Below are 26,682 nucleotides of genomic sequence, written 5' to 3' on the forward strand. Positions count from 1 at the left end.
ACCTGTCTCTAAGCTTCAAGGGATTAACTTTCAGTACAGACCTTTAGCTTTCCTAAGTATATTGCTACATGGAAGTTGAGCTACAAAAATTTTTTTCCTTGATACACCTAATGATGGAGTTTTTTTTTTTTTTTAAGAAAAATTCTGCTTGAACTGCACAAATATTTTATAAACAAGTTTGGTGTTATGTCCCTTTAACGGTGTCACCAGGTATGATCCAGCTCCTCCTCCCCTCCAGTGATATCAATAGGAAAGGGCAGAGAACAGCGGGGCATTGGAGCTGGGGTATTGAAGGGTGAATAGAAGTAGGTGGGAGACTATCCCTTGGATGAAACAACTTGGGTAAGGGCTTGGAGTTGACAAAGCACCTCGAGGGATAAGGTGTCCACGATGGGGCTTCTAAGCCTTACTCGGCAGCCACTGGAGGAGCTGGAGCAGAAGAGTGGCCTGATCATGTAAGAGGAAGATACACCCTAGCCACCAGTGTCGGGAGGGCAGCAGGACGCCCCAGGACCTTGTCAAGAGGTGTAAACAAAGATCCAGAATCTCCCCAAAGGCCTGAACAAGCCTAGTCCATGCCAGGCCCAAGCCTTTCATCAGAGAAAGCAAGGTGAGCAGATTCAGGCGGGAGGGGCCCTGTGGCTGCTAGGAGAGGAGAAGGCACCTTTATTGCTAGGAGGGTAAGCCTGGGGAAGTGAGGTTCCCGTGTTCTGGAAGGGGAACCACCATGATTTGCAGGGGTCCTCAAACTCTTTAAACGGGGGGCCAGTTCACTCCGTCCGACCCGTTGCAGGGCTGGACTATAGTTTTGAAACAAAACAGCAAATTCCTATGCACACTGCACATTTCTTATTTTGAAGTAAAAATACAAATGGTGCAAAACACCTGGCAGGCCCGATAAATGTCCTCGGTGAGCCACATGTGGCCCACGGGCCGGAGTTTGAGGATGCCTGATAGGGTGTTCAAGGAGCAGCCAGAAGGTGGAGAGTGGGGACAGATGGGTATGGGATAATGGAAAGGTTTGCACCGCGTACATCCCCGTCCCTGCCGCCCTCAGAGAGACTAGGGTGTGCATATTTCTGAGGGAGACAAGTTAATCACACCCCAGCTGGGGCCTTGGCTTCTGTTGAAAGGGAAAGGTCCTGACCCCATCAGAAATGCTGGACAGTGTGTGGCCTAGAAGTGGAAAAGGGGTCCTGGTAATTGGTGTCAAAGGGCGTTGTCCACTTTGAGAGCCCCACCCTCGAAGGGGGTGTGGTGTGCCTGCCCTTTTGGGGGATGCCCCAAGCTCCCAGCATCAGAAGGGGCATCCACACCGCCGGGACCCTGGGCAGCGGCCCCAGCGCAGGAAAGGGGTATCTTCTTGGGGAGGATCAGTGCCCTGTCCACCTTGGAGCAGGCCTAGGACCTGCTGCCGGGCGGGCTCAGTCCCACAGCAGCTCGAGGGCGCGCGCCATGGAGTCCTCGGTGGCTTCGCCTAGGTACTCACAGCACAGCCACTCCTCCAGGCCAGGCGCCTCCCCGCCCGCTGCCCGTTCGGCCAGGTGCAGGCCGAGCAGCGCGCGGCGCACCTGCAGCCAGGACCCCAGCGGTGCCCCGTGGGCGCTCAGTGAGGGCCCGGGTCCCCAGAGCAGCGCCTGCAGCGCGCCGCGGGTTAAGGCCGCCGAGGGCCGCCGGCGAAGCAGCTGGGCCGCCAGGTGCGCCAGGCCGGCGGCCAGGGACGTGCCCGCGAGGGCATCCGGGGGCGTGCCCAGAGGCGTGTCCGAGCGCACGTCCGGGGGCGGGGCCGGGGGCGGAGTCCGGCGCGCGCCCGGGGCGTGTCCGGGGGCGGGGTCCGAGCGCGCGGCCGCGGGCGAGAGCAGCGCGTGGACCAGGCGGCTCAGCGGCAGCGCGTGGGCGCCCCGGCTCCCCGGGTGCTGCGGGCGCGCTCGGCCGAAGTCGGCGAGCAGCAGGCGCGGCGGCTCGGTGGCCGCACAGCCCCGCGGCGTGGCCAGCAGCAGGCCCTCGGGCCGGAGGTCGGCCAGCGCCGCGCCCCGCGCCTCCAGCTGCTCCAGGGCGGCGCTCAGCTGCAGCAGAAGCAGGGCCGCGACCCGCGCCGAGTCCGGGGGCCGCCGCGCGCCCCCCTCCGCCAGCCACTGCGCCACCGTGCGCTCCGGCACCTCGGCCACCAGCGCCGCCGGGCCGCGCCAGGGCGCCGCGGGCAGGACGCGCTCGGGTACCGAGCCGCACAGGCTCTGGAGGTTGAAGTGGGAGGGCAGCGAGGCCTGCAGCTCCAGACCCCCGGGGTCGGGGCCCCTGGCTCCGCGCGTAGGCACCTGCGGGCAGAAGGGACCGTCAGGGTCGCGCCGGCCAAGCCCCGGCCCCCAGCTCACAGACTGCTGGCCTTGGAACTCCCCACAGGCCCCCTGGCAACCTGCCCCAACACAACCACGGCTTGCGGTTGTGCAGAGCGGGGCTAAGGAATCCCCGTCGTCCTGGGGACCGACCCCACGCGGGGCAGAGTGGCCTCCTGCCATGCCATGTCAGTGGGTCTGGCGTAGAGGTAGGCTCGGGCTAGGCACCGTCCGAGCCCGCGGCGGCGCTGTTGGGGAAACGCTGGAGGACTTACCTCCTGGCCCCAAGTTCAAAACCCACCAGCGCCTCTGAGCGGCAAAAGTGGGTCAGAATCAACTCCACAAGCCGTGGGCGCGGTTTGGTTTGGGGTGAAAACTAAGCGGTGAAGGGCGCCTCTGCTCCACCGGCAGAAGATGTGGGGTGGTCATCTGGTTTGGTCAAGGACACTTCCAGGCCATCTGACTCAGAGCGACCCCTGTAAGACAGCACAGCACTGCCTCTGTGGGGTCTCTGAGACTACAACTCTTTACAGGAGCAGAAAGCCCGCCTGTCTCCTGCGGAGCAGCTGGTGGTATCGAACTGCTCATCTTGTAGTTAGCAGCCCAGCCAACAGGCAGCCACCATGACGCTGTAAATCCTAAAGAGCAATTCTACTTTGCTCTGTAGGGCCGCTGTGAGCTGTAATGGGTTTGGTTTTACTGGTATGTGCCGTGTGTGTGTGTGTGTGTGTGTGTGTGTGTGTGTGTGTGAATAAGGGAGGGAGCCCCAGGGGGTTACCCAAAAGGCTGGAGCGCTGAGTCAGTGCAGAGGTGCCCCAGAAGAGAGGCGGGGCCATCTCCTGGAAAACCCCAGGAAACACAGTTGTATTCTGACACACTGTGAGGGGTCAGCTCCCCAGCAACGGGCATCCCATAGTGGGAGGGGGGGCCACAGCATCCCACAGAGTGCAGCCACACCAGCAACGGGGAACTTTGCAGTAAACAAGCCAGGGGGTGTGTGTTAAGATACACAGGTAAAAAGAAGGGTACTCCTGTGTTTTCTGAAACTGAACCCACTCACTATCCTAGACTGGAATCCAATCCCGAGCACCCCCCCGGGATACAGTAGATCTGGCCCCTTCCCCCTTCCAAGACTACATCTTTCCAAGAGCAGACAGTCTCACCTTTCCCCCTCAGGCTGGTAGGTTTGACCCACTGACCTCGTGGCTAGCACCTCCGTGTGCAGTCCACCACACCACCAAACCACACTCAAAAAACCCCCTAAAACTCAGTGCCATCGAGTCAATTCTGACTCATGGTGACGCCGTAGGGCAGGATAGAAGTGCCTGGGTGAGTTTCCAAGAGGTGCCCAGTCGGCTCCAACCTAGCGACCTTTTTGTACAACAGAATGAAACCTGCCCGGTCCTCTGCCATCCTCACAGTGGTCCCACGCAGCCACGGTGCCCGTCCATCTCCTCAAGGGCCTTCCTCTTTTTCACTCACCCTCCACTTTAGCGAGCACGAGGCCCTTCTCCAGGGACTGGTCTCTCCTGACAGCACGTCCAAAGTCTGTCAGAGGAAGTCTGGCCATCCTGGCCTCCAAGGAGCCCTCTGACCGTACCTCTCCCAAGACGGGTTGGTTTGTCCTTCTGGCTGTCCGTGGGTGGTACTTCCTGCATCCTTCAGCAGCACCATCCAGATGGTCAGTTCTGCAGCCTCCCTTGCCCTTCCGAGCAGCTGGTAGTGTCAGGTCATTGACCTTGGGTTCAGCAGCCCAGGGAGATACCCCTTGCATTAGGGGGCTCCTTTCATTCAACCTAAGACGCCAAACTCACCACCATCGAGTCAGTGCTCACTCGCAGCACCCCCGGTGGGTCTCTGAGACTCTCACTCTTTACAGGAGTGGAAAGCCCCGTCTTTCTCCTGAGGAGCGGCTGGTGGTTTCGAACTGCCGACCACGTGGATCGCAGTCCAGTGGGTAACCACGACACCACCAGTGTTCCAGTATGCACAACATGTAATTTCAGTGGGTGGTGGCGACTCACAGCGACCCCTTATGACAGGGCAGACTGGCCCCGTGGGGGTTCTCGGCATCACCTCGCTGGCAGCAGGTGACCAGCACTTTCTCCCTCAGAAACGGTGGGTGGTTTCGCACTGCCCACCTGCCCTGGTTAACACCTGATTTGATGAACGGGCTGCTTCACACTTTTTCCCTCTTCCTTCCCCTCCGGTCCGTCTTTCCCTTTCTCCCTTCCTTTGGCTAACCCTCCGAGGTTCTGGGGGTGGCTTGGCCACGGTCCAGTGCTCTGCCCGCGGGCTCATCGTGAATATTGAAGGTATGCATCACGAGGGGAGGAGCCCTGTCCATGCAGTGCTCCAAGGGCCGCAGTTAGAAGCTACCAGCCAGCTCCGTGGGAGAAAGACAGGGCTCTCCTGTAGAGTCACCGTTCCGGAAACCCACAGAGACCATTCTCTCCTGCCCCATGGGGTCACTGTGAGCCCCCTCGACTCCATGGCAGGGAGTTTGAGTTGGTCAGAAGGGGCATCCACTCGGCGTGGGGGGGTGTTATAGTAGGATCCCCTGGGGTGGCATTTTAAAATCAGAGTGGTTGGGGTGGGCTTCGAGGGGCGGGTGTTTATTGCAGATGGAACTGTGTCCCCTGAACAATGTACATGCTGAAGCCCGAACCCCTGCCTGGTACTTGTGAAAAGACGACCTTGTTCGAAAATCTAAAAGTCACACAAAACCCACCGCCCTCGAGTCGGTTCAGAATCAAGGAGACCCGGGACAGAGCTTCCCGGGCTGTGACTCTTGACAGGGGCAGCCTGCTCTCCCATGGAGCAGCTGGTGGCTTTGAACTGCCGACCTTGTAGGCAGCAGTTTAACGCTTACTCCACCCTCCAACCTCTCTGTTAGAAGCTGAAATACCAGGAGCAGGCGCCGTGCCCTTATAAGAGGAGGAGGGGACTCTCACACACACACACACACACACACACACACACACACACGCAGGCACCTGGGCCACGTGACCACGGAGGCAGTCAGCTTGGTTAGTGGTTCTCAACCTTCTCCATGCAGCGACCCTTTCACACAGTTCCCCAACCATAAAGTTATTTTCGTTGCTACTTCATCATTTTGCTACTGTCATGAATCAGGTGACCCCTGTGAAAGGGTCGTTGGATCCCCAAAGGGGTTGAGACCCACTGGTTGAGAACTGCTGAGCTAAGGTGTGCTTGGGACTACCAGACGCCGGGGAAGCCTCTGTCGATGTTGTGGGGCCTGGCCAGTGGGCCCACCACAGTGAGCAGTACACTGCCCGGTCCAGGGCCGGCCTCAGAGCCCGGTCATCATTGCAGCCCCTCGGCCAGTGCAGCCCCTGGGGGCCTCCTCTTTTCACTGCCCCTCCACTTGACCGAAGCATGATGTCCCACCAACATCTCAGTTTCAGGCCTCCCCGCACCCATTTCCAGAAGGGAGAGCATGCCTTCCAGTTGTTTGAAGTTGCCCTCCGTCCCCCTCTCACCCCTGCCCACCTTTGTGGTTCTTTGACAGGGTGCAGGGCTGGTGGCAGGCGGGACGCTCCTGACAGCCTTAACGTGATCTGCCTGGGTGCTCCAGGACCACGGCCTTGGCTGCTGCCACCGAGGAGGGGAGTCACCGCTCCCCCCGTGTCCTCACACGGATCCCATCCGTACCAAACTGCGGCACACCACACGCTGGAGGGTGTGTGAGCCACCAAGAGTGGCGGCGGCCCTTAAAGCTCCCCCCACAGCAAAATACAAACTCCCTGCCACCAAGTTGATGCTGACTCACAAGGGACCCCTAGCGCAGGGCAGAGCTGCCCCTGTGGGACTCGGGGGCGGTCACCGTTTGCCAGGGCGCTCTTGCTGCTCTGTGGGCCATCTGCAAGGGAACCCTGACCAGCGTGACGAGGTAGTGGTGCAGGTGATGGAGGAGAGGCATCTTAACATTTTCAGAATCTCGCCAGCATCCAGGAGCAGGGATCAGCCCTTAGAGTGGCCGCTGCTGGCCGCCTGCAGCAGGACTGGCTCAGTGACTGTCTAACTCAGGTGTGTGCCAGATCATTCCAGGGGAGCGAGCCAGTACCTGGACCCCCGAACATTGTGGGGAGGGCGTCTTGGCAAGACTTAGGACAATTCAAATTCTGGCGGCCTTATGTTTTAAAATCTCAGTATCAAGGGCTGTTAATTTAGGTGTCAGCTGCAAAATAAGCAAGGGATCCTGGCCAGAGTTTCTGGGGAGGGAGACCTGGAGGCCCTGTGGTCACGAGTCAGGGCTGTTAACCTCAAAGTCAGCAGTTCGAAACCAGCAGCCACTGCATGGGAGGAGGAGGAGGCTGTCCACCCCTGCAAAGTGCTGCAGGCTCAGAAACGCACAGGGGCAGCTCCCGCTGTCTGGCTCGGTTGCCGGGAGTCAGACTCGGCTGGAGGGCGGGGAGTGTCCTAGTGGTGCAGTGAAGACACCTGGCTGCTAACAGAAAGACTGGAGGGGGTCCCCCACCTTCAGGCACCTCAAAAGGAAGAACAGATGCCTGTCCTGTCTCTACCACCGGGGCTCAGTCACGGGCAATGCAGGCACATTGGAAGGGATCCAAATTAAAATGAACAAACATGGGTGAGGGAAGTGGATCACAGCAGAAAGGAGAGGCTCGCTGGTTGAAAATAAGGACCCGGACTGCCACTGCGGGCACCTCCGGGAGCTGGAGGAGGGTGACCGGGTTCCCCCGCCCTATGCAAAGGGACACCGTTCTGAGCCGAGCAGCAGGCTGGCTGCCGTGCTGGAGTGGGACAGCGTTGTTCCCGACCGTGTTGTTGGAGAGATCCTGCCTTCGCTGTCTCCAGCAGGGTCATCCTTCCCATTCTGGTTATTTTCCCAGGGTCCCGGAGCTCGCTCCGGACTGTTCCCACTCTGGGAATAACCACTTGGAAGCCCTGCTGAACCCCCCAGGAGCCCGGTTCTGCTGCCCCTCGCGTGTGGGGCTCAGTGAGCTGGAGTGGCCTGGAGGACAGCATGGGACGTGGGCTCTGGGCTGTACCAGTACTGGGAAATCGGGAGGGGGGGGCTGGGAGCAAAGCTGGGTGCCATCACAGTGGGTGATGGATGGCCTGCACTCACCTTGGCGGCCAGGATGTGCCAGGCGTCCTCCTCCACCCGGACCACCCGGTAGTAGAGGGCGTCCCCGCTGTCCACACAGGGCGAGTTGTCCAGGAAGCGGAAGCTGTGGCCGGAGTGGCAGGGCCCCGGACGGCCCCCTGTGAGCCGGGTGCGGAGCCGGGCGTGGATGGTGGCCAGGCTGGCCAGCTGCCGGGCAGCCAGCGCAGCATGAACGGCCTCCACGCTGCGCAGGTCTTGGAAGAAGTGGCCCAGGCTGGCGTCTGGCGTGCTGAAGGACAGCTCCTCCAGGGGACAGGGCGGCCCAGCCTCCTGTTGAGCCTCCCGGCTCTCATCCACACTGTGGGAGGCCAGCAGGGGCTTCCGAGGCTGCCCGGGGCGGGCGGTGCTGGAGTTCCGGTGGGTGGGCAGGGACTGGGTTCTCGTCAGGGTCTTCTTGGGCAGGGGAGGGGGCTGCCGGTCAGCCGAGAGGGACCCGGGGGTACGTGGGCGGCAGGCCTTGGAGGGCAGCAGATGGGACCGGATCTCGCCTGTGGGGGAGGAAGTCAGGTAGTGGGACCCAGGATTCCTGACTGTGCCCCCGGCCCGATGTCCCCGTCTCCAGAACAGGAATAATCTTATCCACAGCCCTGTGTCCTATGGTCCAGAGTGTTGACCAGCCCACTCCCCATGTCCAGCGGATTGGATAGTGACCCCCGTCATGCCCTATGGGTCAGGCTGGGTTGGGTGACAGCCTTCCATGTCTATGGGTACAGATGGATTGAATGGTGACACCCTCCCCGCCCCCCACTGTGGTTGAAAGGCGTGTGCAGGGGACACGCTGACCCCCCCTGGTTCCAGCACTGTGTCTCACAGCATCACTGGTGACATGAGAACCCGGTCACACTGGTCAGACACCTCGGGAGGAGCCAGGACTCTGGAGGCAGGGACGGTGCATCAGGGTGGGGCTGTGTACCCGGTCCCCTCCCGGAAACAGACTCCCGATTTCCTTAAGGAAAGTCCCTCGGGAGCTGCTGGCGGGTTCGAACTGCTGACCTCGAGGCTAGTGCCAATGCAGCGCTTATCTCTCAGCGCCACCAGGGCACCTTTTATAGGAGAGAAGGAGGAGAGAGTCAGGACCCACATCGAGGGCAGCCAGGCGGGGGCCACACCCAGATGCCAGGAGGAGCCCCCTGTGGTGACCAGGGTCACCTCAAGTCCATTTGCGGGGTCCCCACGCGGTCACGCCTCCATTGAATAACTTCTGATCATTAACCAAGTAGATAGCAGCAACTGAGCCAGGCCAGGGGCTGACTGTGGAACAGGCCATCGATCGCTCCTAGGTGAGTTCTGGGTAAAGCTGAAGAAAATGAACCTGCGTCTGCAAAACCCAAAATGCCACCTGGCGTCTCTCCCACCTGAATTTCAAGGGCATCTCAAAGACAGATTTGACGCATTGAGCACTAGTGACAGAAGACCCGGCGAGCTGTGGGAGGACACCAAGACCATTGCTCATGAAGAAGGTCGCTAAAAAGACAGGGGAGGAAGAAGAGACCAGCGTGGCCGTCAGAAGAGACTCTGAGACTTGCCCCTCAGGGGAGAGCGGCTAACGCCAACGGCAGAAAGGATGACGTCAAAGAGCCGAACAGAAGATTTCGAAGGGCCACTCGAGAAGACAGTGCCAACTATATTGATGAGACGTGCAAGGATCCAGAGTTAGAAAACCAAAGAGGGGAACTCGCATATCTCAAACGGAAAGAACTTGAGAAAATGATCAGGCGTTGACCAGTAAATCGTGAACGAGTTCATCGGCGAAATATCGAAGGGTGCAGAAGCATCCAAAAAGATGGACAGAGACACGGTCACTGCACTAGAAAGAACTGGTGGACATCTCACCCTTTCAGGAGGTAGCCGGTGGGCAAGAACGCATCGTGCCCAAGGGAGACGTCCAAGCTGCGCTGAATGCTTTAGCCCAAAACTGGGCTCTAGGAGTGGCTGGGATGCCTGTTGAAATGTTTCAGCAAGCTGAGGAAGCCCTGGACGCCCTCACTGGTCCATGCTGGGAAATTTGGAAAATAGCTACTTGGCCCATGGACTGGAAGAGATCCACGTTTGTACCGTTCCCAAGAGAGGAGCCCCCGCAGAATGCCGAAACGGTGGAGCGAGACCGTCGCTATGGCATGCAGACTAACGTTTGCCGACGGCCACCCGGCAATGGCCGCAGCAGGACATGGACGGGGAGCCTCAGAAGGCCAGGAGGGATTCACAAGAGGACGTGGAACAAGGGGTCTCATTGCAGATGTCAGATGGATCTTGCCTCAACACAGAGGCGGCCAGAAGGATGTTTATGTCTGTCTCATTGACCGTGCTGCCAACGTGCCAAGGCAGACCATAACAAGCTGTGGGTCACCTTGAGAAGAATGGGAATCCCAGCACGCCTCATTGTGCTCCTGCGGGACTTGCACCTGGACCAAGCGGTGCCTTCCTCTCCTTCACTGCCCCTCCGCTTCACCAAGCACGATGTCCTGCTCCAGGGACGGGTCTCTCCTGACAACACGCCCAAAGTCCGTGAGATGAAGTCTCGCCACCCTCGCCTCGAAGGAGCTACTTGCCGTCCTTCCAAGACAGGCTTGTTTGTCCAGTTAGCAGTCTGTGGTACCAGCACCGTAACGCAAACGCTTCGTTTCTTCTTCTGTCCGTCTTCTCCTTTGATGTCCACTTTCACATGCGTAGGAGGCCAGTGAAAACGCGCTGGCTTGGGTCAGGCCCATGTCTGTCTGCAAAGTAACATGCTTGCTTTGTCCGTCTTTCAGGAGAACTCGTGCAGCAGATTTACCTGCCGCGACGCGACTTTAGACCTCTCGCCTGCTGCTTCCATGCGCACGGATTGTGGAGCTTACTAAGCAAGGCGACATTGTCCCTCTTTTCTCCGACAGCTTCGACCTTTTCTCCATGTAGCCTGTCAGCACCTGTTGGCCCAGTCGTGGGGATCGGGGGTCTTCCTGGCACTGAGTCGCCATCCACACTGAAGGCTGCAATCCCTGGTCTCCATCAGCAAGGGCTTCAAGTCTCCCCACTCCCAGCGAGCAAGGCTGCGTCTTCCGCTCGCTCGTGCATAAGCCTCCCTCCCACCCTGAGGCAGCACTCGGCTGTCTTCAAAGAATCCAGCTCAGCTTGCCGATGGAACAAGTCTCGGGAGAGGCTACAACCCTACACACACTTTTCACGATTTTACACCATGCAGTGTGCTCTTGGTCTGGTCACACAACTGCCTCTTGATTTATATGCACGTCCCTCATGAGCACAATGAAGTGTTCTGGATTCCCTGTTCTTCCCAAGGCTTCTCCATCGTTTATCACGATCCACGCAGCCGAATGCCTTAAACAAACAAGCAAACATCTGGCTGGTATTGTCTGCTTTCAGTCGAGGTCTGCCTGGCACCAGCAGCGACATCTCCTGTTCCACGTCCTCTTCTGAATTTGGACCGAATCTCTGCCATCAATGTCCCCTTTTAAGGCTTAGTGCTCTTCTTAAATTGTATTTGAGATTGGGGTCTTTTGTGTACCCTTAAGCAGACTCAGAGGAGGGGCCAAATGGTCCCCACTTTCCTGAGTGGCTCTGGGCAGGAGGCTAACCCTCCCTGCACCCCGGTTTTCTTCTCTACTGGCTGGTGGCTCAGCCTTGCCCCAGCTGCCTCCCCACCCCCAGCCACTCACCCAGGTTGCTGTATGTGGGCTGCGCTGACCAGGCCCGGGTTCTGGGCTCAGGGGTCTCGGCGGGCGTCTCTGGGCTGCTCATGCTGCCTGTGGTGGGGGAGCTGGGGGGGCACAAAGGGTGGTTGTGTGGTAGTATCTCTCACATGCACAGGTGGATTAGGGAAAGGTTGGTGCGGGAGGGGGGACAACTGAGTCCAAGGTGAGAGCTGTGCACTCAGGCTCGGGCTCCCCTGCCCCCCCCCCATCTGCTGTGACGCAGGGGGGGGCATTGAAGGGAGAGGCTCCAGGACCACACTTGTCCCTCACCCCCAGGTCCCCCTCTCACCCGGCCCAGCCTCTCCTCTCTCTCAAAACTCACTGCCCTCACACCATGCTGACTCACAGCGACCTGCCGGACAGGGTAGAACCGCCCCTGTGGGTTTCTGAGCCTGTAGCTCTCCGCCTTTCTGCTCTAGCGCACCCCAAATCATTCCCCCCTCTGCCATCCCCTAACCCAGCCCACGCCCCAGGAGCCCCCTACCTGCAGAACAGGAGTCTGAACCAAGTCCCAAGTGACCAGTTGGGGAGGAGGGGCCCTTGGAGGACCGGCTCCGGGTATCTGCGGGCAGTGGCCCCGGGGTGTCTGAATGTGGGGGACAGGAAGCATCTGGGGAGTTGTTTGACCGCAGGAGGGGCGGGGCCAGCGAGGACCTTTCTGCAATCCTTCCCCAGCCAGGGACCCAGGGGGTGGGGGCACCGCAGGACAGGAAGTGAGGCACCTGCATTCCTGGCAGCAGGAACAGCTCGGCAAAGACCCCCCAAGGCCAGTGGTTCCTCTGACAGCATTGTGCTGGGTGAAAGAAGCCAGATGAGGCGCCCTGTTGGTACTGTGGGCTCAGCATAGCATTGAGCTGCCAGCCACAGGCCAGCAGCCCCCCCCCACCCCCCACAAGCCACTTCCACGGGATAATGACGAGGCTCTCTGTACCAGCCGAGTTACAACCTCAGAACTTCTCCTGAGCAGTAGCACGCTGCCCCCCCGGGCCCCTGGGAGTCAGAATAGACTGGTTGGCAGTGGGTTTGAAGGGAAATGCCAAGAACAGACCAATGCAGAGAGACTAGTGTTTGTCAGGTGGCGACCAGGGCCAGGCAGAACCCTGGTGAGGTGACAGTTGAGCACACCAAGTTGTGAGCCGGAAGGTCAGTGGTTCCAAGCCACCGGCAGCTCCGTGAGAGATCTCCCCGGCAATCTGCTCCCATCAATACGACAGCCTAGAAACTTCTGGGGGGCATCTGAGGTCTGTGGTAGTTACCTCATCTGGTGTCAATTTGGGACTTGAGAGGATTAAGAGTGAAGGGGTGGAGTCTAGTCTGTCAATCGGATCACAGCCAATGAGGCCTCTCTGTGGACATGGCCTTCTCCTGGGGATTCTGGGAACTCCTGGATTTTTCCTCCTTGGAGACAGAAGAGACTCTCTCTCTCATGACTCACTCCCTTGAAGGCATTCTACTGACAAGGCACATGGCACAACACTGATAGACCCCACGTGGGGAACCCTGCCAGCGCTGAGATGCTTACAACGCCACTGGATCCAAAGACTTTCTACCCACTGGCCTGTGATCGTTCTACATTCGGCGTCATTGCATGTGTTTCATGAGTCTGAAGAGGACTTTATAGATTGGTGTTGGACATATGGGCTAATACTGGTCTTATGGACTTGGACTGGGTTGGGATGCTTTCTAAATGTACAATTAACCTTGATATAAAACCCTCTCTTGTACACATATGAGTTTCTATGGATTTGTCTCTCTAGTCTGCCCGGACTCACACAGGGTCCCTGTGACTCAAAAATCACCTTAATGGCAGCTAACGAGAAGGGCGACAGAGAGAGAAGTCAGGCCATGCAGGTAAATGGCTCCAGGTTGTTGTTCGTTGCTTTGGGGTCGATTCCAACCACTGGCAGGCCCACATGTGCAGACAAGAGCTTGCTGTTTAATGTGTTATTTTAGCTTTGTGGTTTTGGGGACACACACCAGCAGGACAGACACCACCCTGACATCTCTCCACGCTCCTTAGAAGCAAGGGTGACCCTTCAAGTCCTGTGGCCTTTCTCAGCCTTCTTTTTCAGGTCCCCTTCCGCCAAGAACTCACCACCTGAGAGAGTGTACTGTGCCAGCCTGGCCGATAAACACAAGTGGGATTGATTGAAGGGCCGAGAGATAAGTGGCTCGGTGAGCCTCGCCTTTCTTGTCTCTCGCTCTTTAATCATCGGACCAGTGTGCGGCTGCCTTGCTTGTTCTGTGCCTCAATTTACAGGCTGCACTACCTGTGGGACGCCTAGCCCGTGGACTGTGTCGCTGTAAGTTGAGGTCCCTTTAAGACCACACGAATGAAATTTACATCTCGGGAGCTGGGGGCTAACGGTTGGTGACCTGCCTTGCTGTTTGCTGCCTGTGATGGGATAGCCTAGCTCTCTCTACAGAGGACTACCTGACGGCCCTCAAGACTTGAAGGACAGCCAGTGTCTCACAGCTCTCTCATGGGAGTGAGTTGCACTGAGCCATTTGTACTGCTTTATAATTTAACTGTTCATGTCTTGTATTATATATCTATCTGTTTATAATTTAACTGTTCATTTCTTGTGTTATATCTCTATCTTTATAAATAGATACCTATATAAAATTATCAGCAATCTGGTTTTATCTCTCTAGAGAACCCTGTCTAACACACTGCCCTCCATGATTGGTCCCGCCTTTCCCATTTCTCTTGGACCCAGAGAGAGACAGGTCTTTCAACAGCAGATTGCTCAAGGCAGACACTGAAGCAAAAGGACTGTTCAGGTCTCAGGAGACTCCAGGGGATGTTTTTCAGTTTAAGGTTTAAAGACGATCTCAGGGCAATAGTATTGGGGGTTCATCCATCCTCGAGAATTTGGAATTCATTTTTGCATCCCACCCCCCCGACCTTTGATCACCTGCTTTAGAATCTCTCATGCTAATTGGGGCTGGGCACTATCTAGGTCTTCTGGTCTCCTGGCCCCGGAGCCAGTTAGCCACACATTCCATTTCCTGCTCCTCCCCCTGGCGCTCGATGGAATACCGACGGAGAACGCCTTAACAAATGGATGGAACCCTGGAGGAGCTCATTTTTCTGTGCCAAGAAATTTGGAAGACAGCTACCTGATCAGCCTCCCGCCTGTGTTTGTGTCCAGCCCAAACCAATGTGAACGTGGACATTATAGAATGAGAGCACGGGGGTAAAACTGCCGGGGCTTATTCTTCAGCGATGTTCTCAGCGGTGCATCGGCAGGGACCCGCCAGACATGTTAGCGTCATTCAGAAGAGGACATGAAGCACTGCTGCCGGCAGACGGATCTTGGCCGAGTGAAGAAAATGGCGGAAGGGCGTCCGCTCGTGTTTTAGCGTCGACTGTGTGGGTCACAGCCAGCTGTGGCTAAGGAGGTTACAGAATGCTTCCTGGTGCTCAAGGCCCCTTGGTGGCATGGAGGGTTAAGCACTGGGTTGCTGCCCTCGAGTTTGGTGGTTCAAATTCACCAGTTACACCTTGGGGGCAAACACGAGGCTGCCTTCTCCGGCAAAGACGTGCAATCTCAGAAACCCTTTGGGGACTGCCCACCCCTGTCCCATATGACCAGGACGAGTCAGAATCAACTTAACAGCAGTGGGTTCTCATTGTGCGCCTGCAGAGCCTATACACAGACCAAGAGGCAGTTGTTTGAGCAGAACAGGGGTTCAAACTCAGGCGACGTGTGTGTCGGGGTGGCCTCCTTCCACCATTCCACTGGTTTAATCTGTCTGCTGAGCAAACGATCTAAGAACCAGGCACCCGGGACGGAGGGATGCTGAACCATCGGTGCTGTAGAGATGCATAATCTTGCTCGCTGGAAGTGAGGGGACGTGAAGCAGTTGATGATGATTAACACTTGGAGGCTGTAGCCCTTCAGTGGGGATTGCAGCTCAATGCAAAGAAAACCAGCATCCTCAGAAGCGGGCCCAGAGGTGGCGTCATGGCGAAGGGAGAGAAGGTGGAAGTTGTGTAGGCTGTCTGTCATCTTGCCAGCTCCACAGTCAGTGCTCCCGGAAGCTGCAGGCCAGGGGGTCGAACAGCGCAGGGCACGAGGTCGAGGTGCCGCACAAGCCCTGCCCAGAGGGTCCCAAAGCAAGGGCATTCCTCTGAGGACTGAGGGGGCTGGCCCGCAGCCGTGGCCCGCCCCCCACCTCCTGTGCGCGGGAAAGTTGCTCCATGAGAAGGGAAGGCCGAGGGCCTTTGAGTCAGGGTGCTGCTGGACGACACTAGCGACGCTGCCCAGAGCGCCCAAAAGAACGGACGCTGCGCCCTGCATGAAGTGCAGCCAGAAGGCTCCTCAGCAGCCGCAAGAACGGGGCGGTTTGGGCTCTGATGCGCTGGGCGTGTTGTCAGGGGAGACCCGTCCCTGCAGAGGACACCGGGCTTGGTCAAGTAAAAGGGAGGAAGACCTTCAGGGAGACGGCAGGCACAGTGGCTGTCACAGGGGTTTACACATGGAAAGAGCTGCGAGGATGGTGCAGGCCGGTGGTGTTTGCTTCACTTAGACACAGGGTCGCTGTGACTCATGGCCTGACTTGGGGCACCTAACCACCACCACCAACAACAAGAGGGACTCTTCTCCTGGCCCGGTTGCTCCAGGCGGACAGAGACCAATGGTTGGGCGTGGGTGGCTGCTTGCAAGTTTGTAAGACCCCATCCCCCACATCAGGGACAGGGAACAACGGAAGCACTGAACATGCTAGCAGGCCAAATAACAGGAGTCCCCCTCCCCCGAAACCATGATCCCGAGCCTCCACGTGAACCGGATCCCATGATATTTTGGGTTGCAGGTACTTTTTAATTTTGCTTCTCGTCAATACAAAACACACACACCGTTGCCAACTGGCCTTTGTTACCGGTGCGCCCCTCAGTGGCTGCCTTTGCATTCATCAGCCTCAAGACCCTGCCCTGCCGCTCAGCAGGGTTTTCCCACGGCCGGGAAGGAACTCTGGAGACATGGCCTCTGGAGGCATGGCACGCTTGGCGTTGGGCTGCTAACCCCCAGGTCAGCCGTCTGAAACCGCCAGCTGCTCGGAAGGAAAAAGACGAGGCTTCCTCCTCCCGTAAAGAGTTACGACCTTAGGAACCCACAGACGCGCCTCTACCCTGCCCTCCGGGGCCGCTGAGAGTTGGAAACCCAAGCTCAACTCTCCACGAGCCGTCGCCCAGGCTTCTCCTTCAGCCCTGCAGCCACTTAGAACCTCTGGTCTCTCAACACTCGCCATTCTGGTCTTTGGGTGTTAAGTGAGTGGATTCGTCTGGGTCGACGAGGGAAACAAGTTCAGAAAGACTCAGATGTGTATAAGAAAGAGGTTTATATACAAGAGCACTTGCATCCTGAGAAAACATCCCAGCCCAGTCCAGATCAAGTCCGTAAGTCTGATATTAGCCCATAGGTCCCATACCAATCTATAAAGTCCTCTTCAGACTCACACAACACACGCAATGACTTCGAATGCAGGGGGATCACAGGCCAGTGGGTGGGAAGCCTTGTGGATCTAGTGGCAGTGTAAGCATCTCAGCGCTGGCAGGGGGCTCCACGTGGCTCCTCCAGCTCCCAGGGCTCTGGCTGAATCAGGGTAGCTTCATGTGGCTTCCCATCAGAAATGTCTCACAGGGAGTGAGCAGAGAGAGAGTGTCTCCCCCCTCCAAGGAGGAATCCAGGAATTCCCAGAATCCCCAGGAGCAGTCCGTGCCCACCCAGAGGCCTCATTGGCTATGACCTGATTGACAGCCTAGACTCCACCCCTCCCTCAGAATCCTCAAACTGACGCCCGATTATGGAGCCACCCAGTGAGGTTGTGCAGATCGCCCTTCCAGCTCTCATTTCTCCCCCTGGCGGGGCAGTTTTCCATCGTATGTCTGTACCCCACTCTGCCGTCCCTCCGCTCTGTGGATGGGTCAGCAGCTGTCTCTTCAGGTGGGGGTGGCTGCATTCTGTTGGGTCACTGTGGGTCAGAACTGACCGAGGCCCTACCAGCAACAACGACACGCAGTCCACGTGGGTGTGCACGTCCCCTGCTGAGTGTGCTCAGGTCTTGGGGCGGATGCCTGGGAGTGGAAAGACTGGGTCGTACAGGAGTTCCGTTTCTTTCGTTTCTAGAAACAATAGGATTTTCAAGGCTGGGATTGTTCCGAAGCGGATCCTCAGGTTTGTCTTCTGAGGTCCCTCTGGGAGGTTGGAGCCGGCACCCACTCCACCAGTCCCTGAACACAAACCCGCTAGCTCTGTCTGGACCGGTTAGCTTTTTATGTCAACTTGAACCTGGATGACAGTGTAGGGGTGGAGTCCAACCTGTCAATCAGCCTGCGATGCCTCCTTGGGGGCGTGGCCTTTGTATGAGAGAGACACTGAGAACTTGTTGACTCGAGGCCACCCCACGGGGCAAACACTGTCCAGCCCACTCTCACTGTGAGTCCATGGTGTGGCCTCCGGGTGCCCTGAAGGTCTTCCCGGACAGGGGCTCGCCCACCAGCTCTGGATCAGACAGTGCTCTGCAGTGACTCACCCTCACCAGGTCTTTCAAACTAGACCCTCTGGGTCTGGACGTTCTGCCAACGCCGCCTCCTAGGGGTGACCCGTTAGAACCCCGAGAGAGTCACGTCCAGCATCACTGGGGCTGGGGATTCACAGGGAGCCCACTATGCCAGCTCATAGCTGTCCTGCAGGACAGGGGAGAACTGCCCCTGTGAGTTTCCGAGCCTCTGTTTTCGGGAGGAGAACACCTGTCATCTTCCTGAGGGCCGGAGTGAGAGGGAGGTCATGAGGCAAGGGGTCAACCAGCTGGGCACTGAGTAAGGGGGAGCAGAGGGGAACCGGTGCCCTTGAATGGTGGCACCGGAGAAGACGGCGGGAAGCCCAGAGAACAGACTAGTCTGTCTTGGAAGAAGTACAGACAGAGTGCACCTTAGAGGCGGGGATGGAGAGACTCAACTTCACGTACTATGGACACGTGGTCAGGAGAGACTAGTCCCTGGAGAAGGCCATCGTGCTTGGTAGAGCGGAGGGGCGGTGGACAAGAGGAAGGCTCTCAGGGAGGTGGGCGGACAGTGGCTCAAACACAGGAGTGGTTGTGGGGACGGTGCGGGATCGGATTGGGTGGTGTTTCCTTTCTTTGTGCACGGGGTCGCTATGAGCCACAGCCTCTCTCCATGCCACTTCACAACGACAACATCATCTCCAGTCAACTTGGGGAGGGGTGGAGCCCAGCCTGTCCATCAGGTCACAGCGTGATACCCTCAGTTGGAGGCGTCACAGAGATAAATAGCTTGTTGGAAGCCAGATACACAGACTCTCTGCTTCGTCTTCCGCTGACAAGACACACGGAGCTACACTAGAGCCCTGGAGCTGGAGGCGCTGCGTGGAGACCCATGCCAGGGTTGAGATATGCCCACCGCCACTGGATCCACTAGACTTGCCACCCACTGGCCTGTGATCTTCCTGCATCGGGCGTCATTGCATGGCTGCGTGAGTCTGAAGAGGAATGTATGGACTAGGATCGACAGATAGGGTAATATCACACTTGTGGACTTGATCTGGACGGGGCTGGGATGTTTTCTCTGTATGCAATTGCTGTTTTCTATAAAGCTCTTTCTTACACACATATGAGTGTCTATGAATTTGTTTCTCTAGTCCACCCGGACTAACACAATGACTAGAGCCATTTACTTTTTCTGGGATCAAAGTGACCCCCGTGCCCCCCTCAAATGCAGAAGGAGCCATGTGTACTGTGATGCCCGGGGTGTTGCCGGGAGGTGGGAAGCCAATCCCTCCGGTATGGTATTTCAAGTATGAGCAGGTAGAAGGACCTGCCATGCGCTTCTAAAATAACAGCCCAGTAACAGCCATGTGGACAGCAGTGCGGTCTGATAAAGGAAGGCGAGCCCCTCAGGTGGGCGCCCAGTGCCATCAACTCGATTCGGACTCACCGCGACCTAGACTGCCCTGCGGGATTGCTGCCTCCTCCACGTGTAGGCGACCGGAGCGGCAAGGAAGATAGATGCTTGGCAAGATGGGCTGACACAGTGGCTGCAGCAAGCTCAGCTAGAGCTGGGGTGAGGAGGATGGAGCAGCACCGGGAGCGGTCTCATTCTGTCACCCGTGGAGTCTGTGGGCTGAGGCCTGTCTCAACGGCGGGTCCTAACGACAATATCTTAGTGACTTCAGGTTTTGTCCCAGCTCTGTCCCGGCCACACAGCGCCGAGGCTGGGGACCCAGACATCAGCTGTGCTCAGGCTCAGACCCACGGGCAGGCGCGGACAGAGAGGAACAGGGGTGCCCCTCGAACAGGTGCTGGAGGGCGGATGTGGCAGCTGAGCAGCGGGTCTGCTTGGGCTGGGGGGCCCTGGAGTGGGGAAGACAGACAGCAGGTCTCGGTGGGTGGGGGAACATGGGTCCCGGAAGCAGGACTAGAAGGAAAGAGGGGGCAATGAGGTATCTGTGTGGGCAGCTCCATCTGCGAGGGGAAATCGAGGCAGGTTGCTCAGGCCCACCTAGTGCAGGACATGCTCTGCCCCTCGTCCTGTGTTTCAGGGCCCTCCGGGGAGTCTCCTCCTGTGTTTGGGGTTCGAGTCCCGTCCGGCTGATCCCTGGGCCCCTCAGCTGTGGTCCCTCTGCCCTTCCCTCTTGCTCCCTAAGAAGGACACAGGACTCGGGGATATCTTGGATCTGTGGCTGGTGTGAATCTGGGTCGCATCAGAAAGGCAGAGTTCCGGGTAGGGAAACGGAGGCACAGGGGCAAACGTGTCACCTGTCTTTGCTGCCAGAGGAACAGGAAAATGAGACCCCCATGGGCAATCCCCCAGACTCCTCCTACCCCCAGTCGCCCCCGACCCCTGAATTCTTGAGAATCAGGCTCTTAGGGGCTCCTTCACAGCCTCTGACACCGCTTCTATCCCGAGCTGTGTGTGTGGGCGGGGAGAGGGGGGAGGGCTCTTTTCAGGGTCCAGTGGGGAAACTGAGGCCCGGAGAGCAGCTCAGGGTGGTGAAGTTCCCTTCCAGACAGGGCATAGACTTTACTCTCTGCCTACAGGAGCCAGTGAGTTTAGGTTTTGGCCATGCCTCAGTTTCCCCATCTGACAGCCAGTCGTTGGTGTGAGGATAAAGCACTTTGTTATTGTATTGTGACTCCCTGGTCTTGGGGTTCTGGGCACACGGGGGCAGGATGAGGACAGGAGCCCCTGCCCTGGGAGGCAGGGCAGCCTGGGAGACATCCCCTGCAGGCCCTGCCCTGAGTGTGTCCCAGGATGAGCCGAGTGCATCCCAGTGTGAGCTCAGTGTGTCCTGGTGTGAACTGTGTGTCCCAGGGTGAGCTGAGCATGTTCCGCTGTGAGCTGTGTGCCCTTGGTGTGAGCTGAGTGTGTCCCAGTGTGAGCCTGTGTGTCCCAGTAAGCCGAGTGTGTCCCAGTGTGAGTTCAGTGTATCTCAGTATGAGCTGAGCATGTTCCAGTGTGAACTGTGCACCCTGAGTGTGAGCTGAGTGTCTCAGTGTGAGCTGAGCATGTTCCACTATGAGCTGTGTGCCCTGGGTGTGAGCTGAGTGTGCCCCAGTGTGAACTGAGCATGTCCTAGTGTGAGCTGTGTGTCCCAGTAAGCTGAGTGTGTCCCAGTGTGAGCTGTGTGCCCTGGGTGTGAGCTGAGTGTGTACCAGTGTGAGCTGAGTGTATCTCATTGTGAGGTGAGCATGTCCCAGTGTGAACTGTGCACCCTGGGTGTGAGCTGAGTGTCTCAGTGTGAGGTGAGCATGTCCCAGTGTGAGCTGTGTGCCCTGGGTGTGAGCTGAGTATGTCTCAGTGTGAGCTGAGCATGTCCCCGTGTGAACTGTGTACCCTGGGTGTGAGCTGAGTGTGTCCCAGTGTGAGCTGTGTGCCCTGGGTGTGAGCTGAGTGTGTCTCAGTGTGAGCTGAGCATGTCCCCGTGTGAACTGTGCACCCTGGGTGTGAGCTGAGTGTGTCCCAGTGTGAGCGGTGTGCCCTGGGTGTGAGCTGAGTGTGTCATAGTGTGACGTCAGTATATCTCAGTGTGAGCTGAGCATGTCCCAGTGTGAGCGGTGTGCCCTGGGTGTGAGCTGAGTGTGTCTCAGTATGAGCTGAGCATGTCCCAGTGTGAACTGTGCACCCTGGGTGTGACTCAGTGTGAGCTGAGCATGTCCCAGTGTGAGCTGTTTGCCCTGGGTGTGAGCTGAGTGTGTCCCAGTGAGTTCAGTGTATCTCATTGAGAGGTGAGCATGTCCCAGTGTGAACGGTGTGCCCTGGGTGTGAGCTGAGTGTGTTCTGGGTGTTAGCTAAGCATGTTCCAGTGTGAGCTGCCACAGACCCATCTGGGCCTGGAACCAGGCAGGTCCCCTAGCCCAGCACCCTGGTCGCCCACCAGAAATAAATACAATCGGAATTTTGTTATTAAATCGGCGTGATTTTTACTGGATTCCAACAGATACAGAGTGGGAGGGGTGGAGGCCCGGGTCTGGGGTCCTATGGGGCAGGGAGGGGTCTGAGGGGCAGGAGAGCCAGCCGGGCACTCTGCTGACCCTGAAGCTGCCGGGAACGCACCCCGTCCGTCTCTGATGAGGCTAAAGGCACTTGGGATGTTGTACCGAGGGGCCCTCGGGGTTGTCAGGGCAACAAGGTCAGGCAGAGACCGAGGGGACAAACTCAGGGGGAAGTTTGGGGCCGGAGGACACCCCTGCCCTGGCCCCTCGCCTGTGCCTCGTCACCCACTGGGGCAGGGGTGTGAAGAGCGCTGTGTTCATGAGACCGGCAGGACCAGGGCTCTGGGCACACAGCACTGAGCTTGGCCCTCAGACCCGTGTGACAGAGGCTATTGACCATCCAGGTGGTCCTCAGCTGGCAGCCGAAGTCACAAAGCTCTGCTCTGAGAAGGGACTTCCCACAAAGTCTGTGAGGACACTGTGTGTCTACCCTTCTGGGACAAGTGACCAGCATCTTTTCTGGCCGAGGTCAGGCCCCGCTAGCTTTCCTGTTACCTTGCCCTCACCCCCACACTGAGGCCGAGGTGGGAACCAGGCTGGGTGACTCAGTCACGAAGGGACCTGTCTGGTGTCGGAATGCTCCTGCCGAACTGCAGCTCCGGTTTGCTTACCCCAGGTGATGGGGTGCTCACCACCTCTGGAACAAGAGGGCAGAGGCTTTGGGGAGCTCTCCTTTAAACGGAGCCACTATCTACTCATGACCCCATGACCCCCTGGTCCTCGATCTACCCCTCCCTCTTCTTCCAGCCACCCGGCCACATGCTGGCCCGGCCCCTCCACTACTCACTGGGCCCTGCAAGCACCCACACCCTGCAGCCTCCTCGCCAGGAGCCTCGTGTCGGGGCCACCCTGGGGCTCAGTGTAGCCTGGTTCTATGGTTAGTGTGGTCACTCTGCCTGGCCTGTTGAAGAGACACCCTTGGGACTGAGGGCCCCTCCCACTATCCGGTGCCAGAGAGAACAGGAACGGCAGCTTTGAGGGCGATGGAGGTTACTGGGGGAACCTCTATCCTGTGAGCCTGGAGCAGGGGCCCTGGGTGCAGGCATTGAAGCACATTGGGGGTGCCTGGTGTGCATTGGGCCTGCAGGCTGAGGCTGACGCCCAAAGGCCCCGCCAGGTGCACTCTGATGAGCTGTATGTGTCTCGGGGGTGAGTAGAGTGTGTCCAACACATGAGCTGTGTCCCAGGTGTGAGCTGTGAGTCCCAGGTGTGAGCTGTTTGGGTCCCAAGTGTGAGGCGTGTGTCCTAGGTGTGAGCTATATGTGTCCTGTGTATGATCTGTGTTCTGGGTATGAGCTGAATATCTTAGGTAGGAGCTGGTGTGTCCTGTGTGTGTGTGCTGAGTGTGTCTTGGGTGTGAGCTGTGAATGTCTCAAGGATGCAGATTGCCTCAGGTGTGAGCTGTGTGTGTCCAGGTGTGTGTCCTGTGCCTGGTTGTAAGCCAAGCATGTCTAGGCATGAGCTGAGTGCTTCGAGATTGTGAGCTGAACATGCCCCAAGTGTGAGCTGCGTGCCAGGTGTGAGCTGTGCGAGTCTTAGATGTGAGCTGAGTGTGTCCCAAGTGTGAGCAGCGTGTGCCTCAGGTGTGAGCCGTGCATTCTCCCCGAGAGAGTCCCATGTGTCCTCATGGTACTTCTGGCTCTGGGTGGTGACTCGGGTGTGAGCTGCCAGTAGCAGGTGTGAGCCGTGCATTCTCCCGGTGAGAGTCCCATGTGTCCCATGGTGCCTCTGGGCCCGGGGGGTGTCCCAGGTGTGAGCAGTGGGTCTGTGCTGGTGGGCCACCGTGCTTGGGGTGTGAGGTGGGCCATGCCCAGGTGTGGAAATTCCAGATTCTCTGCAGGTCACCCTTCCTGGCCTCTACCCCCTACCTCCCAGGCTCCTGGAGGACTTTCAGAGGGTCCAGACAGATGTCAATCACCTCCCACACAGGGGTGAGTCCTGCCCAGGGCCCTTGCCCCAGTGGCTGTCCCACCTGGTGGTAAGCTGTATGTCTTCAGGGCTCTGGTGTCCCAAAGCCCCCACGCCCACCCCAGGCTTGACAGAAGGATGCCCACCGACAGCCTAGCATGGTGGGGGCGTGGCGTGCCCATCCCGGGCAGGTGGGGCAGGAAGAGCCGGGTGGAACCCTCTAGAATCACAATTGAGAAATTGCGAAAGACGCCTCCTCCCCCAGGAACACGACCGGGCCCTGTGGTTGCGTGTCAACAACGAAGGGGAAGTCCTGTGGGGTGGGGGGGCGGCTCCTGGCCGCGGGCCCCCTCCCCACCCCCACCCCCGGACGGTGCACAGGCAGTGGGCCGGCGGCCGCTCAGATCATCTTCATGTTGAACTTGCGCGCGCCGCCCTGGCCGGCCGCAGCCGCCGGCCCGTCCACCTTACGGAAAGAGTACTCCACCGAGAAGTGGTTCTTGTGCTGCCCGCGGCCGCGGCTCCACACGAAGAGCAGCAGGAAGCAGAAGAGGACGACGCCCAGGAAGGTGATGCAGCCCATGGCGGTGGACACTAGGATGGTAGTCAGGTCCAGCGGGAAGCGAACGGCCGCCTGCGTCTCGTTGCGGCCCTCGCCCGGGGTCCGGTTGGTGGCCGGCTCGGCCTGCACGCTCAGCGTGGCGAAGTAGGTGTCGTTGCCGCCCGCGTTGCTGGCCACGCACGTGTAGGTGCCGCTGTCCTGCGGCTGCGCGTCCCGGAGCTCCAGGGCGCCGTCGGGCCGCACCCGGGCGCGGCCGGCGCTGGCGGCGGTCACCACGTGGCGCTGCGGCGTCACCCAGGCCACGGTGGGCGCCGGCTCGCCCTCGGCGCGGCACAGGAAGCGCACGTCCTCGCCGGCGGCCACGCTGGCCTGCTGCAGCCGGCGCTCGCGGATCTGCGGCTTGCGGCACACGAAGTACTCGAAGAGGGCCGAGTCGGGCAGGTCGCGCAGCGCGTCCCCGCGCACCTCGGCCGGGGTGGCGCAGGCGGGCAGGCGCCCGTCGAAGTTGAGCGTCTTGCGGCGCTGCGCGATCCACAGCAGGCGGCAGTCGCAGGCCAGCGGGTTGCCGTCCACGCGCAGCGTCTCGAGCGTGTTGACCGAGTGGAAGGTGCACTCCTCCAGCGTGGAGAGCAGGTTGTTGGAGAGGTTCAGCAGGCGGATCTGCCGCAGGCCCAGGAAGGCTTGCGGCTCCACCACGGCCAGCAGCGCGCCGGCCAGGTGCAGCTCGCGCAGGCGGACCAGGTCCCGGAAGGAGCCGCGCGGCACGGTGCTGATGGGGTTGAAGGACAGGTCGAGGCGGGTCAGGTGCGCCTGGTGGCTGAGCGCGGCGGCCGGCACGGCGGTGATGTTGGTGTGCGTGACCGACAGCGAGGTCAGGTTGAGGCCGCGCAGGCTGCCCGCCGCCACCTCCTCCAGCAGCGGCCAGTGGTCGATCTCCAGATGCAGCAGGCTCGGCAGCTTCTGGAAGTTCTGGTCCTCCAGGGCGGCGATGGCCAGGTGGCGCAGGCGCAGGGCGCCCAGGCCGCGCAGGTGGCCCAGCGACTCGGCCGACAGCGCCGTCAGGTTGCAGCGCTCCAACGTCAACTCCTCCAGGGCCAGCAGGCCGGCGAAGGCGCGGCGCGAGATGAAGACCAGGTCGTTGTCGCCCACCTCGAGGCGCTGCAGGCTGCGCAGGTCCTGGAACGTGTAGTCCAGCAGGATGACCAGCCTGTTCTCGCTCAGGTCCAGCAGCGTCAGGTTGGCCAGGCGCGTGAAGACGCCCGGCGGGATGAGCTTCAGCTGGTTGCGCCGCAGCCGCAGGACCCGCAGGCGCGGCAGGTTGTCGAAGGCGCCCGGCTCCACGTGCGCGATGATGTTGTCGCTCAGGTCCAGCTCCTCCAGCAGAGGCAGCGCCGCCAGGTCGCCCGGGTTCAGGCAGCGGATGCGGTTCCGGCTGAGCTCCAGCAGGCGCGTCTCGGCCGGGATGCCGTCGGGCACGGCGGTCAGGCGGCGGCGCGGGCAGGCCACAGCGCGCGTGGGGACCGTGCACTCGCAGCGGGCCGGGCAGCCCTGCGCCGGCGGCGGGGCCGCGGGCAGCAGCAGCAGGTGCAGGCTCAGCACACGCAGCCAGCAGCTCATGGTGCGCACTCTGGGCCTAGGGCCGCGCCACCATCCTCCTGCGGGGCACCTGCGGGCGAGGGGGCGGAGCGTGAGCGGAGTCCCAACCACGCCCCGCCCCACCCCGCCCCGAGAGACCCGCCCCCCACAGGCCCGTGTAGGTAGGGCGCACGGGTGGTGTGGGCTCCTGGAGCAGTTTCATGTCTCCGCTCTCCGTCTGCCCCCAGTGCAAGTTAAACCAAATGGGCGTGGCTGCGTCTTTCCCTGGATGCTCTCTGACCCCGGGCACAGTGGGGGTAGGGGACCGGGCCACCCCACGGTTGGGTGCGATCCATGGGCCGAGTTTTACAGACGGATCCCCAAGCCTCTCTTCCTGTTCTGGAAGCTCCGCCAAACCGCATGCTGGATCCAAGCAACATGCCAGCCCCTTGGCACAGACCAGTGGCCGAACCAAGCCAGGGCCGCTGCTTGGAAAACAAACGCAACCGTGCACCCCGCAGCCCGTTGGCATGCTGAGTGTCTCTATAGAAGAGCGCAGAGCTGCCTCATTTCCAAAGCTGTACTCCCGTTTCTCCTCCCGTTGACAGTTCCACACTCACCCAGAGACACCACGGCTCCTTCTCTACCAATAAACCCCCAAATCCCCCACAAACCACAAACCCACGGCCACTGAGTCAATTCCGACTCATTGTGACCCCCATCTGAGCTGTGATTCTGTACCAGAGCAGACAGCCTCCTCTCCCATGTTTCAGCTGGTGGGTTTGAACTGCCCTCCTCATGGTTGGCAGCTCAATGCCTAGACCACGGAGCCACCAGGACGCCACCTCTTCTGCATTAAAAAAATAAATCTCAGTGCTGTTGAGTTGATTTTGACTCACAACGACCCCACAGGACAGGGCAGAACTGCCCCTGTGGGTTTCT

At 59.1% G+C, this 26,682-nt stretch overlaps 2 protein-coding genes across 2 annotated transcripts; both read right to left on the reverse strand.

Annotated features, from left to right (window-relative positions):
• Positions 1 to 1,424: 1,424 nt before the first annotated feature.
• On the reverse strand, positions 1,425 to 11,223 carry PEAK3 (PEAK family member 3). Its single transcript, XM_075535372.1, has 4 exons — positions 11,142 to 11,223; positions 7,450 to 7,976; positions 1,832 to 2,315; positions 1,425 to 1,720 (listed from the first exon to the last, which is right to left on the reverse strand). The coding sequence occupies exons 1-4, from the start codon at positions 11,221 to 11,223 to the stop codon at positions 1,425 to 1,427; spliced, it is 1,389 nt and encodes a 462-aa protein (XP_075391487.1).
• Positions 11,224 to 24,003: 12,780 nt separating this feature from the next.
• Positions 24,004 to 25,782, reverse strand: LINGO3 (leucine rich repeat and Ig domain containing 3). The gene has a single exon (XM_075535380.1). It carries the CDS (start codon positions 25,780 to 25,782, stop codon positions 24,004 to 24,006), a length of 1,779 nt encoding a protein of 592 aa, XP_075391495.1.
• Positions 25,783 to 26,682: the final 900 nt, after the last annotated feature.

The sequence above is a fragment of the Tenrec ecaudatus genome, chromosome 1 (genome assembly GCF_050624435.1).
Source record: "Tenrec ecaudatus isolate mTenEca1 chromosome 1, mTenEca1.hap1, whole genome shotgun sequence".
Classification (NCBI taxonomy): domain Eukaryota; kingdom Metazoa; phylum Chordata; class Mammalia; order Afrosoricida; family Tenrecidae; genus Tenrec; species Tenrec ecaudatus.